This window comes from Lutjanus erythropterus, chromosome 9, assembly GCF_056507025.1.
Source record: "Lutjanus erythropterus isolate fLutEry1 chromosome 9, fLutEry1.hap2, whole genome shotgun sequence".
Classification (NCBI taxonomy): Eukaryota; Metazoa; Chordata; class Actinopteri; order Lutjaniformes; family Lutjanidae; genus Lutjanus; species Lutjanus erythropterus.
The window spans coordinates 41189622-41204394 of record NC_139325.1 but is presented as its reverse complement, the minus strand read 5'-3'; the positions used below and the strand labels follow the sequence as shown (position 1 = coordinate 41204394).

At 40.1% G+C, this 14773-nt stretch overlaps 1 protein-coding gene across 1 annotated transcript; it reads left to right on the top strand.

Annotated features, from left to right (window-relative positions):
* The first annotated feature begins 4591 nt into the window (after window positions 1-4591).
* LOC146322214 (m-AAA protease-interacting protein 1, mitochondrial) lies at window positions 4592-11741 on the top strand. The gene is made up of 5 exons (XM_084727626.1): window positions 4592-5135; window positions 6446-6517; window positions 6684-6810; window positions 8892-9036; window positions 11198-11741. The coding sequence occupies exons 1-5, from the start codon at window positions 4728-4730 to the stop codon at window positions 11280-11282; spliced, it is 837 nt and encodes a 278-aa protein (XP_084583752.1). The 5' UTR covers window positions 4592-4727; the 3' UTR covers window positions 11283-11741.
* Window positions 11742-14773: the final 3032 nt, after the last annotated feature.

Here is a 14773-nt window from a genome sequence, read left to right as displayed (position 1 = left end):
GAGGAATCCTTAATGTTACCATGTGAGAACTTTCATCTGATGTTCCCACTTGAACACCAACACTGTCATTTATATTCAAACATCCAAATCCTGCTTTCAGAATCTTTAAAGCCACTGAAAATATAAAATTATAAATTCCAGATCACTGTGTCCTATTAATGATGTTGTCTCATCCATACTGATCATAAACCGGGCTTCATATTCAAGCCATGTTTCACCAGTGACCTGCTGCAGCCTGACGCACCCTGGAGGTTTGTTCGACACGACGTCTTCATCTGGATGTTACCCAGGAGTTCAGCCGTGGACAACAGTGCCTTTCAGTGGCACAACGGAGGAAAGAGCTCAGCGAAGACACAAGCTGCACCGTTTACAGCTCTCACACACACACACACACACACACACACACACACACACCGTCTCCAGCAGGACACTGAATCACATTTATGTACAAGACCGCTGACACCCGCAGCCGGAGCGGGTCACAGCCTGCAGGCACGCTTTTAGAAATACTGAGGTCATGAATCCAATTTTCACACTGCAAAAATCTGTAAATTTAATCTATTTTTCATGTCATTTATTACATTAAGTGTTCAGTTATATTTTGTTTTAATTTTATCTCTCTCTAATGGTCTAACTGCTACTTCAGAACATTTTTCACACTGCCAGGAATATAATTTAAGGTTAAAAAAAATACTAAATCCCTTCATTTCATTTTAATTTAACATAATTGTTATGTCTAAATACAGTCAGATTTAAAGATACTGACGCACAGTAATATCAGAACTGGTTGGAACATGTACGCCCATGTGCACTTTGCCTGTGAGTGTAAGAAATGAACTCCTCCTCAGATTGTGAAATGTCCGAATTGTCAGACACAAAACAGACGACGTGACCTCAGTGCTCTGTAGCTGCAGCCCTGCTGGTAGTGTTGACCTGCCAGGCTGGATTGAACTGGTTTTAAAGGCAGTTTAAGTGGTGTTTGTGGTATATTTTAAGCTCTGATTGCAGGTGAAGAATTGATTCATTAGTCTGTGGGGCAAAAATTACAAAAAAAAAAAAAAAGTCTCTCTTTTGTTTGAATCTTTTCTCTCTGAATAGGAAACATTAGATCAGGGCTGTCAGACCAGTTTGATCTCAAGTGGGCTGGACAAGAAAAACCACTGCATAATAACCTTTAAATGACAACTCATCCAAATGATTCCATATTTTAAATGTAAAGAAGCACAAGTACATCCTGAAAACATTATTCATTTACAAAACAGATGAACAGCCTGGAGATGTCTTAGGAAAATAAGTGCTATTTCAACAATATCTCAGTTTTTCCACATTCACTCATTACATGTTCAACAGTATACAGATCACAGTGGATCAACAAATGCACTAAACATTTATGCATTTTGGAACCAAACGACAATATTTTATGTCTTTATGATTCAAACAGCGTGTTGAGATCTAGAAATTCTTTTAATTTTCTGTACATTTCCACTCCTGTGTAGTAATGCTGCACCACCAGGAAGTGATTAAGTGGAAGTTAATGAGGAAGTTTAAGTTTTCTCCTGCTGTAGAAACCAAACGTTGTGGCAGAACCTTTGGAACAGGGTTCCACCAATATAGCTCTAAGACAGAAGTCTGATGCAGATTCTTTTGTATTGGGTTAAAATATTTGTTTAAAAAGACATAAATGTGCACAGAGCTGCAATAATTAATTGATTAGTTAGATAGTGATTAGTTAGTCAAATATTAAATTAATCACCAACTAATTTGATAATCAGTTAATCTTTTTTGTCATTTTATAAGAAAAAAAAATTCAAAATTCTCTGATTTCAGCTTCTTAAATGTGAATATTTTTATCTTCTATTACTCCTCTAAGGCAGTAAAGTGAAAATCTTTGGGTTTCAAGACATTTCAAGACGTCATCTCACGCTTTTGGAAACACTGATTGATATTTTTTTTGCCATTTTCTTACATTTAATAGACCAAACAACTAATTGATTAATTGAGAAAATCACTGACAGATTAATCAATACTTGTTAGGCCTGGGTATCATTTAAAAATGTACAGTACCAGTAACAATACTGGTACCATTAAAATGGTACCGATACTAATACAGTACTCTGTTCAATACTTTTTTACACCATGCAGCGGTCCAGCCTGAAGTTTTCTTCATGCTTTATTAAATGTTTCATCATGTTAGTCATATTTACAGTTTTTCCTGAAATAATCCTTTACGCATTCATTTTTATCAGACACCACAGATGTGTAATATAATCGTACAATGAGCTTTTTTGGTGCCAAAACTATACTAACAGTCACTTTCTTCTACATCTGGGCACAAAAGCACTGAATTGTTTGACTGGAGAAGTTTGATGCTGCTTTATTTCAATCAATACCTCTAAGATATTGAGTCCTGATACACAACCCGAATAATCGTTATTTGCAGCCCAACAATCCAGAGTGTACAGGAAGTAAAAGTGGCATAAGGCATGTTTAAAAGTCATTGGGACTACAGCACAGTTCATTATACAACTATGGCACTGTTCATTGCTAAAATAATGAATTAGATGAATGAAATGTGCAATAGTCACAATGACTTTTAAACATATTTTATAATATATTTACTTCCTGTACATATAAATGTATTTTCTACCCCTTTACACTCATGTATATCTGTCTTTTTAACACATTTTCAACCCTTTAAACAAGCCTCTCATGTCATCATTTGGTATGTTTTTACATGTAAACTCCATTTAGTTTCTTTTGTCTTTTCTTGCTCCCACCTTCCTCTGTGTCTGTCTTTCCTCCTCCTCCTCCTCCTCCTCCTCCTCCTTCCTCCCTCTCTCCTGGTTAAATGTCTTGATTATGTTGTAATAAACAGCAGCCTGGACTCTAACGCTTCTTCACTGGTGAGTGTGTCTGCAGATTCTCCAACAATTAATCCCATCCAGCGCGGACTCGTTAATATTCTGCTCCATCCGACTCGCAGATGTAAAACGCATTCTCAGCTGACACACATAATTACTATGATACATCCCGGAAAGGTTTCCGTGTCTGAGCGCAATTTCAAATAACCAAGTGCTGCGCTGCTAATTATTGATCAATAAAATTAGTTGGGAGAACTTCAGGTGGGCGGGGCCAAGCGCAGGTGTCTCTGCCGCGTGCGCGCGAGGCGGTGCGCGCGCGCAGAGGAGCTGACCTGTAATCACCGGGAACAGCGGGGACTTAATGATGTTTTGGTCTGCTGATCAAATTTCACATTTTCGCACAATCATTTTGGGCACCTGCGCAGAAAACAAAGCCTGGGCGGAAACTGCTGGCCCGTAGGAACAACTGGTTCTGTGTGTGTGTGTGTGTGTGTGTGTGTGTGTGTGTGTGTGTGTGTGTGTGTGTGTGTTTAGATGTTCTCTTTCATTGTGTTAATAATACATGCACGGCAGACACACTCAAAGTTTGTTTTCTGGTTTCTCAGACTTTATGAACACACGACAAGAGGCTGATAAATGGAGATTTATCTCCCTCTACTGGATCCTGTCAGTAAATCCACTCTGCTGCATTTAAGTGCAGCTTGTAAGTTTCGAGTTACTCAGTCAAAAAGACAGAAGATCAGTAGAAATATTGTCCTTTGAAAGCTTTTGTTTGATTCATGTCGACTCATGAAGCATGCAACTGATTTAAAGACATAATATGCAACATATCCCTAAAAAAAAAAAACAATGTATAGACTAATATAAACATAATCCCTTTCAATCATCACTTATGACCCTCTAGAAGTGTGTGGTGGTGTCTGTGTGTGCAGAAACCCTGCCCTTTGACTGTATTTCCTTATTTTTTAATTATTTTGTTGTGTTCGGGATGTTTTTCCAACCTAAAACGTTGGTATTTGATGACCTGGTTGTGAGGCGCAGCAAATAATTATCTTTCTGTTGTGTTTACAAACCACTTGGACAAATACTGAGTCTACTTTTAATTAATCACCAACTATTTTGATAATCCATTAATCGTAGAGAGTTATTTTTTTAAATAAATAAAGTCATAATCCTCTGATTCCAGCTTCAAAATATGTGAATATTTTCTGGTTTGTTTACTCTTTTATGACAGTAAACTGAATATATTTGAGTTTTGAACAAAATAAGACATTTAAGCACGTCATCTTGGCCTTTGGGAAAATAATAATTGAGAAAATAATCAACAGATTAATCAACAATATAAGTAATCTTGCTTGCAGCCCCAGAGAAAATCAATACAAATACCTGATGCATGTAACTGATTTAAACTTAAAGTGTGGGACTAAATGTGTGTGCAAAACACTGAACACATGAGCCCAAAAATAGGCTAATTCTGAAACATTTTAAGCAATAAAAAATAAACTGAAATGAGGAGCCCCACTCTGAAAATTAAATGAAAACATAACGAACTGGGGGGAAAAAATATAGAAATAAAAGCTAATTAAAAATCCAAAACAATAAAAACTCTGGACACTACTACCATCCTGTGAAGTGGAAGAAACCAGTTTGGTCCTGTATAAAGTGCTCCGTATGATTGAGTTGACATTTCCGACAGCACCTGAAGGCAGCAGTCATGTGTGTGTACGTCGTGAACACGATAAGGATTATGGGTACAGCATGGGGTGAGTTGCATAAGGTTACCAAAGGCAACAGTGACATGGTGGCTGCTTCAGCCCCGCTCCGTGGATCAAACGCCGCCCGTAACGCCGCGTCCTCCTCGCGCTGATGCAGCGCATCACCAGCCTCGCTGCATGCCGGGAGCTCGGCGGCCTCGCGGTGTGCTCAGCCGGGCTCTGCTCCGGGAAGAGGGGCCCGACCTGCAGCAAACAGCCGGCAGTGCGCGGCCGGTGGGCTGGGGTGTGCGTACGTCCTGCGCGTCCCTTCACCGGGCAGGTACGGAGGCAGAGCAGCCGGCGGAGGGTCGTGTTCGCCGGGCAGAAACACAGACTGTTGAGCTCTCAGCCCGGAGCCGACGGGCCGCCGCCGGGGAGCTCCGAGGGTCAGCCCGCTATCTCCGTGGTCGGCATCCCGGACCCCATCACATGGATCCGGTGTAAAGTCACCATGTATCTCATCAAGCTGTACTTTGAGTTAGACGTGAACTCTGTGGAGTTTCACAGAGGAGTGAAGCAGGTAAATACCAACAGACCTCCCACTAACATCAGTAATAAACAGCTGGGAGACACGTCTCCAGATGTGGCTCATAAAAGGTCTCATATCTCCAGTTTATGTGATAAACGGTTTGAAAGCTTTCTGTGAATCTCCAGATGTAAACGAAACGTGAGACACTGAGGTTTTGACCTTTGCACGGGAGGTTTCATAGAGGTCAAACAGGATTTTAAGTTGAAAAGCTCGAGGGGAGGAAGAAGATTAAGTTTTTAGCCTTACATTTTTAAATAATCTACCCAAAATGTAATATAATGTATCTCAACAGAAACTGTACAGTATACAAACGATTCTTTGGGTTCGATATTTGCTGACATCACAGTCTGCAACTACTCTATTTTGATTCAGCTCAATTCAGACGATATCATATGTGTCCTACACACATTCAGCTGCGCTTATGTAAACTCACAAAAAGCAACTTAACTATGAACAAGTCCAGACATTTGTAATATAACCATGCAATGGGAATTTCAAAATAAAGGCGTGATGCATTGATCTTATTGGATTATTTAAGATTGAATTGATGCACCCCTACAAAATACCATTATAGAATATTTCAGTAGTTTTCAAAGTGGGGTCCAGGGACCAAAAGGGGTCCTTAAGTGGTTTGTAGGGGGTCCTCAGCAAAAGGAAAAAATAATATTTTGACTTTTATCACATCTTTTGGAAAGGCACAAAAAGGAAGAAGAGTATTCCCTTTTGTTTGATTGTAATTTATAGTGATACTAGTTTGATTATTGATTGACTAGTAAGATTTTATTATCTATAAATCTGGGAAAAAATACTCAGAAGGGTCGGGTCATTGACATGAAGAAGTTCAGGAACCTCTGGTATATTTACCCTAATATCAAGTATTTCCTGTTCTTGAGAAAGCGATGTCACCTCATGTTGTTCACCAGCTGTCCACACATGGAGTTTTCCTAATTGTTGCTTTGTAGATTTTATTTTTCTTAGTGTTCTACAGCTCAAAGAGGTTCAAGTCATTAAAATGCTCTGGACAAAAATTGTTCTAAAGTACTAAATGGATTTCCGACTGCTGTTTCAAAAATCAAGAATTAACTCTGAACCTCATTAAATTATTCCTTTCAGGGCTGGAAGACTGTGTCTGAATTTCAGACACTCTCCTAATGTGATTTTTGCAAATTATTACCTGTCGTAAGACAAAGACAAAGGTACCCAGTCTGGTTTGAATGCGAGGCATCACAGTTAACAAGCACTAACATCATTCATTATGATGCAGGAGAATAAATCACCATGTTGTTCCTCATCCCTCTCAGGCTTTGGTCCATGTGTCCAACTTGATGTCCGCTGGCAGTTACCACAGACTAGTGGGTATAGTGTCCAGAGAGGTAAGACATCATGCTGTTCATGCACCCATACAGTACAAGAAATACTGTATATTTTCCATTGAAAGTTCATTGCAAGGCTCTAACAATCAAATTTAGTCCATTTGTTGGGATGATTAATTATCCCTGTTAGTTTTGTTAGTTTTGATGATCTCTTTTGTCATTTCAGATGATAGAATATGTTGAGAAGAAGTGCAGGTCTCTCAGCGATGATCAGAGACAGCAGCTAGCCGTCACAATGGACGATATTATATTCGTGCTGCCGGAGGACGTGTCTGTCGTCTTTGATCAATACGGTGAGTTTCGAAACTGAGAACACTCAATCATGAAAAAGTGATTTCAGACACTTGAGATGCAGTTTACATCAGAGACCTTGAGGGGACTGTTTTTGTTGATCCTGCTCCGGCCGGCTGGATTTCTGGCCATCATCGCTCCCTCCTGTGATGTGTGTGTTCCAGACCGACCGCAATGTTTGCGTTCAGTCCCTGGAACCAGCAGGATCCCTGTGCAGTCCTCTAATGCATACCTGCTTGTAATAAAGTAGTGAAATTTTGTTCTCACACTTTGATTTGATTTTCGTAGGTCATTTGGCTAAATGATTGTCCTGTTTGGCCATTATGAGCCACGCCACCCTGTATCTGTATCCATGGCAACATCAACGAACATGCACGGGTCCAGTCTAGTTCACAGTCTTGTAAGAGGACTTGGCATAATGTTGGCTCCGTTCACGTGTTGTTAATTCTTAATAAACCAGCTGTTATTTCAGGACGGTGTGATCTCTGAACAGAGCTCAACAATTAATTGAAATCGCAACGTGATATACGGCAATTTTCAAATCACAGGAAGTGCAATATTTGATAAAACATAATTTTTGTTTGCGAAATTATCGTTGTGCTGCAGATATGTGCTGGCCTACACATCAGATTGTACAGACTTAAGAAAACATCTTTGTCAGGTTGCAATTAATGATTATTCATTATCATGATTTTTATGATTAATCGATTAGTTGTTTGGTCCATAAAATGTCAGAAAATGTCGATCAGTGTTTCCCAAAGTCTGAAATGACGTCCTCAAATGTCTTGTTTTGTCTGCAACTCAAAGATATTAAGTTTGCTGTCAGGAGTAAAGAAACCAGAAAATATTCTGAATATTTGAGGAGCTGAAATCAGAGAATTTGGACAGTTTTCTTAAATAGATCCAAACCGATTTATCGATAATCAAAATAGTTCCCAAGTAATTTAATAGTTGACAACTAATCGATTGATCAACAAATTATTGCAGTTCTACATCGTTCCTTTAATGTTTTCAGTGAAAATGATAATGATGTAAAAACTGCGTTATCGCAAATGTAGTGTCAGCAAAAATAATTGCAATTAGATATTTTTTTCAGCATCGTTAAGCCGTGCCACTGACTCACACATAATTTTCATCCCACAGTTTATTTTTTTACAGGCTGCAACAAACTTTAAACAGGACGCCAAAGTGGTCTGTATGTATTACATCAGGATCTACTCAGGGTCATTTTCAGCAGTTGTATCCGTTTTGTTTCACACTGTGCTGATGTGACTCTCCCTGCACACATTTCCATCTGGAGGTCACACTCACATATATGTGTGTGTGTGTGTGTGTCTGCTTTTTGATCACAAGCGACTGTCACTCGTGTTTTCAAAGTCTGAAGAGAGAAAACTGCTGCAGAAGCTGCAGGCTACTGGTGAGCTACACCGTGTCGTCTTTGAAGTGCCGTTTTGTTTTTTTCGTCTTCGGACACGTGCCAGATGTGTGCAAGTGACACCGATATTCATATTTGATGACTAGTTAAATGGTTTGATCTGAGTTTTGTGAGCCTGGTGTGTTGCGCTAGATGAAGTGATTTGCATAAAGGCGAGGTTGAGTTGTGAATATGCAGATTGACGTAGGGCCTCTGCTCTGTCAACTAGTGCCGTATCCATCCCACAGCACACAGCCAGAACTCCGCCTCTCCATAGAAAATAAACAGGGTCAGCTAACTTGACATCAATCTAGAGTGTCTGCACCGTAAGATATGAATCAAAATCTGAGGAAGAGCATTAACATCAGTCATGGATGTGCAAATAAAGTGCAGTGTGCAGAGCTGGTTTTATGTTTTCATCACTGGTTTCTATTGGTCCAGCACCTGCTTTGAATGTAATTTGAACGTGCATACTAGAAATCATCCCTTGTAAGAAACACAGTATTTCCTCAGAAACTACTTTTAAGTTTCTCTTGACACTTGGCAGCAGGATCACCTGCAGAGGAGTGTAAATATAACTTCCAGCTCTCAGGTGTGCTGCCTTTCATTACCGCCTCTACTGCTGAGTCATCCACTGGATGGTCTCTGGTTTCTGTCTTTTTCATGCAGGCAGGAAGTTCTGCACCATCGTCATGAGGTTTTGGATCCTGTCAACACATGAGGGCCCCGATGACCCCGAGGGCACGAAGATCTTCAAAGTGGCCTCTAGTGAAGACGGCGACCCGCAGAAGAAAATAGTGACAGCGGTCTATGAGTAAGCACTCGGCTCGTGAACAAGCATGCCAATACGTCCGAACGTATGGATTACAATCACATCTTCCCTCATTCAGCTTTCACATGTTCAAAACTATTTCATGCGGCTTGTGCTGATTTTTGATCATTAATTTGCTCAGAAGCTGTGCGCCAAATTCACTGTTTGGTTTATTTCTCTCATATAGCTTTCTGAATCACAATTAAAAGGTACAAATATTTACTTAGAGAGATAATTATATGTTGGCAAAAGCTCAAAGTTACCTGCAGGCTTTCCAACATATGGCATGTTGTTTTTGTTGGGTGGGTAACAGAGCCACATCTGATGGTGGCGAGTTTAATGTTTTTCAAATATATGTGGAAAGGATAATTTTAGAGGAATGTTCCAAAGTGTCGTATGTGGGTGGATGAGAGTTCATCTAATATTTAATGCCTCATTTGGGGAAACGCTGAAAATAACATTTATTTCACTGGAGGATTGCCACTGGTACACTTGAAAGTTGGAATTATTAATAGAAGTACTGATTAGAAGAATAAATAAAAAGTTGAGCAAGAGACAATCCTTCACAGTGAGTCATAGTGGCACTTTACAACTATTTTATCAGTAATTATCAGACACACAGCTGGTCAGTGCACAGTGACGCTCAAGTACTGACTTATTTGCTCGTATTTGCAAAAGTATTTTTGGTGCAGTGGAAGTTATTACTGTATTGATATGTACGATTTTAGAGAATTATCTCCAGTATTTTTGCAGAACATTATGATGTCACAGTGAAGTTGGACTTGGACCTTTTGGATATAAAATGTCATCACAATTAGGACACTAAGTTGTCCATTAGGTGTCACCTTTGCGTTTTGGGTCAGATGACTATTTTGGTAAGAACCTTTCATCAGGCAACAGGATGGAGAAGCACAAATAGTTTTGAGACCACTACGCCGAGTGAAGCTTTTGTTGTTTGTGAATGTTGGATTTCTGGATCTTGATGGACACTGATTGTTATTTCACAAGACACAACGAAACGGTGCACGGCAAGCGCGCCAACTAAGTTATTAGCCCGTCTATGCAGCCCCTCAGTGGCTTTTAGTTTTAGGCTTAGCTGCTATAATTAGCATGTGAATTTTTGAGTTCCGTCCAAAAATGTGTTTTATGAGGTCAGTGACCTTTGATCACCAAAATCTTATCAGGTCATCCTTGAGTCCAAGTGATCATTTGTGCCAAGTTTGAAGAAATTCCTTCAAGGTGCCTTGAGATATTGTCTTCATGAGAATGGGATATATGTACGTAAAGTGGACGGACAACCCAACAACATAATGCTTCAGGACGTGGTCGTCATGGGTGCAGAGGCATAAAAACTCAATACAAGACATACAAGACTCTTTGTCCTTTATCTTTTCACTCACCACTGTTCTCAGCAGTGTCACTGCTCTGTCTCACCCACCACGTGCCAAATATCATGCAAGAATTACTGTGAAATGTCTGAATGAAGCTGTGAAGAAAACTAACACAACAATGACACATTTTCATCACTTTAACAGCTTTATGAAGCCAGCGCTGTTATGAATGTCACCATGTTTGAAAATGACCTTTCACTGCAAAACCAAAAAGTAAAGAGTCCAGTTCTGATTATGTAAAATTCTGTTTCTGCATCACTTCGGTTATTCTGATTCTGATTCTGGTCCAAAGAGCCGCTGATATGCTTTGCTGCTGTAACAGAAAGGGGAAATAATTTCCCTCCCAGTGCATGTAACGGCGAAAGCCTCTTTCCATTTCCAATCAGTAATCCAGTTAGTTGCTGGACCACATGGCGTGGCTATTCTACCTAATGCCACCTATCTAGTTAGCCAGATTCTCCTCCTATTGTTTCAGGTCTGAGAATCCCCTCTGAGAAAGCCTGTTACACTTCAAATATTATCCCAAAGGCTCGCAAAAGAGGCAGCTTGGCAGGATAAGCTCATTGTTTTCAAGGTGAGACAAGAAGCAGAACTTAGTTTTAGTTGAGTTGAGTGTCTGTTCCCTTTTTCCTCCAGGACTTTCAATACACTTGTACAACTCTCTGAATTTCCAGTAGCGGGGTATGAATGATTTACATGGAGAAGCTGCTCATGTTTAAAATGAGTTATCCATCATATCACCTGTTAAACACGTCTGTCCCTTTTCTTTCCAGGTTCCACAGAGAGCTGACGAGGGGAGCCTCTTCTGACTGGACGGTCACGACAGTTTGGCACTGGCCCTGGAATCCGGCTGAGTGACCTGACTCGACATGGCGAGGCCGTTTGCCAGTCATCAGGATGCAACAGGGGACCAGGGATCGGCTGTATTTATTCCTCAGTAAAAGACGACATGAAACTGGACCACGGGAAAAGCGAACAGCGGACTGATTGTTGAATGGCTGACTTTCTATTAAGATCACTTGATATGGGACCCAGAGCCATAACACTGGTGCTGTGCAGACAACTGAAGACCTCAGAACTGTGTAAATGAACCCACCTTCCTTACTTGAAGTCAGACCCTCAAATGCCTTTAAACCCTCCTCCAGTGATCCTACTGTACTGTACAACTCCTCTAAATCACGATGTGATGAGTTTACTGCAGAAAAACTGTCCCTTGCAAAAAATATATGTTGAGCATTTTGCCAAAAAACAGAAGCTTCACTCCAGGTAGGTCTGTGTGCTATCTTTTTCCAGAGCTTTCAACCACATCTCAGTCTTCCTCTGCTGCTGGAGTTTGCTCGGTTGTCATTACATGACCTACAGGTAGCTTTGAACTTTGGTCACGTTAACGTAAAAAAACAGTTGCTTGGAACTCTACAAGCAGCTGTTTTACGCCAGGCAGTGACAACCAAGTCATCTCCATGACAACTGAGAAAACTGAGGAAGAGATGCAGCTGAAAGTTTCAGAAAAAGTTGGTAAGTGGATCTTGTTTTTTCTCACTTTGGTCAAACCTCTATTTCCAAGGTTAAGAATGAACTGTTACACCAAATAGCAGTGAGCCTTTTTCAAACCAATATGTTGCATCAATAAATTGCTTGATTGTACCACTGACCCTTTAAATTCCTCACAGAATCTGTCCTACCTCCACGCACAATCAGTATTCATATGAACTCATCTACACAGTATACTTGACTTTGCACTGATGAACTAACGGGCAACACAGAGTCACTATTAACCTGCATGCATGTCTTTGGACTGTGGCCAGAGAACCCAGAGAGAACCCACGCAGACATGAGGAGAACATGCAAACTCCGCACAGAAAGGGGGATTTGAACTCAGGACTTTCTCTCTGTGAGGCAGCAGTGCTAACCACTGCACCGTATGTTTAATCATCAGACAGAGCTGTTGTGTACATGTGGCAAAATGCACCTTTACAAACCACTGCACATACGAAAGATTTTGTCTTTGATACAACTGTTAACATCAGTGGTTCTCAGCCTGAGGTTTGGGACCCACTTGGGGGTTGCAAAATCATTTCCGGGGGTCAAATAAGCAGGCCGACCCCACTAAAATGAATGCTGTTCCTTCTACACAATGGGAAAACATGCCTTTAAATGGAACTCTGAATAAATTAATAAAAACAGAATAGGTGTAAACATGAAAACTTAGAACCACTGATTCAAGGAACTATCAACTATATTAGTTTTAATATGTATTTATTAGGATGAAATAAAGGATAAATTCTGGGGTCAAAAAATAAAAAAGACCCTCCCCTAATCATTTCTGTGCAGTCCCCAACTTTGCAACAGTTCCTGACCTTAACATCAACATTAAAAGTGACGTCCTTATATTTCATAAGTGAATCCTCCACATGGGATTCACGAAACGTACCTGTAAGGGGCCGAATATATCAGTGTTGTGGTACTTGTGATAACAAGGTAATCGATTTTCCACAGTAAGCAGGAGGATGCACGTGTTCCGGTACGAGGTTGTCAAGACAGCACTTAATGGATCAACACAAGTGAAAATAGTTGCATCGCATTGCTGCGAGCAAGACTGACAAATTCTACCGTTAAATTCCCCACCCGTTCAACTAACTCAGATGCAGCCTGCGTCTGAGCCCGCGGTCATTGCCAAAAACGTGTCACTTGTCAAAAACGTCACGTCTGACAGGCTCTTGAATGCTGCGTGTCATCCCATTCTGTTAAAGCTCGCTGCGACATTATTAATGTTGACAACATATCTGACAAACAGAGAGGATTCTGTCATTAGCGGCCGCTAATTCATGCATAATGAAATACACTGAGGATTATTCTAATTTTTGCTGCATAGTAATATGTGGTCTGTGGAAGTTTGCGTGGGGGTTTTTGGTTCCAGTGGAGCATCTCGCAGAGTCCTAATGAGATTAAATGAGTGCGGTTAGCTTAGCACATGTCAATATGCTCATGGATATGGTTAGAGCACATTAAACAATTTACCACGCCTGTGCATCACTCAGTTTAATGGAAATTAACAAGAAAACAAAAGCAAGTGGTGAATATACAAAAAGCTAATGGTTTTTTTATTAGTTATTTTACTGTTTTGTAATGTTCTGACATGTGGATCCGGCGAGGCTGCGTGCCAACCTGTTTCATTAATCTTGTTAGCGAAACAGATTGCAAACAATTCCTCACACCTCTTCGAGTGTCTGCGTGTCTGTTTGCATGTCTACACGTGTCTCAGCTCCAGGAAGCCATAAATTAATTGTGGTATCTCTGTCAGACCTTCATTTTAAGGTTGATTAATACAAATCAACCCTAAAATGGGCTTGGAAATCAAGTCTAATACTCTGACAGAACAAATGATAAGGTATGGAGAAGGTGCCTCTCAGTGTTTACTCGTGTCTGTCATCAGGATATAAAAAGTCACGTCGTCTGTTATTAAGTCCAAAGCAATCAACTGAAGATTTTCACAGCAGCTTAGGTGCACCAACAAAAGATGACATGTTTGTTTCAAACAAAAGAAAGGTGACACGTTGATGTGACAAATGAGCTGTTCCTGTGCATGAAATTCTGTTTTTCATTTTAATAGACAAATTGATTCTCTATAAGTTGACATTTAATACGAGACAAAAACATCTTTTTCTAGCTGACATGTTTATCTCTGAATTCGTGGTGTTACTTAGAGTACTCAGACTTAGACAGCAATACAAAGCCTTTTAGATAGTGGTGTCCCCAGACATTTCTCACAGCGGAGGCCAAATAGATCCAGCCATCCGTCGCTGCTTCACACTCCCCCGCAAGTCACAACGGGGGGCTGGTGATTGTATCAGGGTGACCCCCCCCCTCCCCCCCACCTTTTGGCATTTTGCGTTTAAAATCCGTGTATATTGTTTGTTGTTCAGAGACAGAAAAATAAAACCAAAACTCACTTTTTATGTCATTCAGTTTCACACTGAGAAGATTTTCCAGTATGTGTTTGTACATTATTCATTTTTTGCAGCAAATTAGTTTTAACATTGAGGCCAGAATGTTGTACAGGTATTGACAATAACCTGATATTTTTTGAAAATTAAATTCTGTTTTGCTCAATTTAACCATTAAACATCTTCTTCAAAAAAAAATGATTCTATAAACAGCCTGCATTAATTTGAACTCTAACTTGAAACAGCCAAACAATAACAGAAGTTATGGGCAGGAATATAAATTTCAGTGGACACATCGGCTGTAGCGTTGTTGTGTTTGAACGTAACATGTTTCCTTAATCCCTGATGACATGTTATGGTCATATTATGATTTATTACAGTAAATATATTAGATTTCTCTTGTAA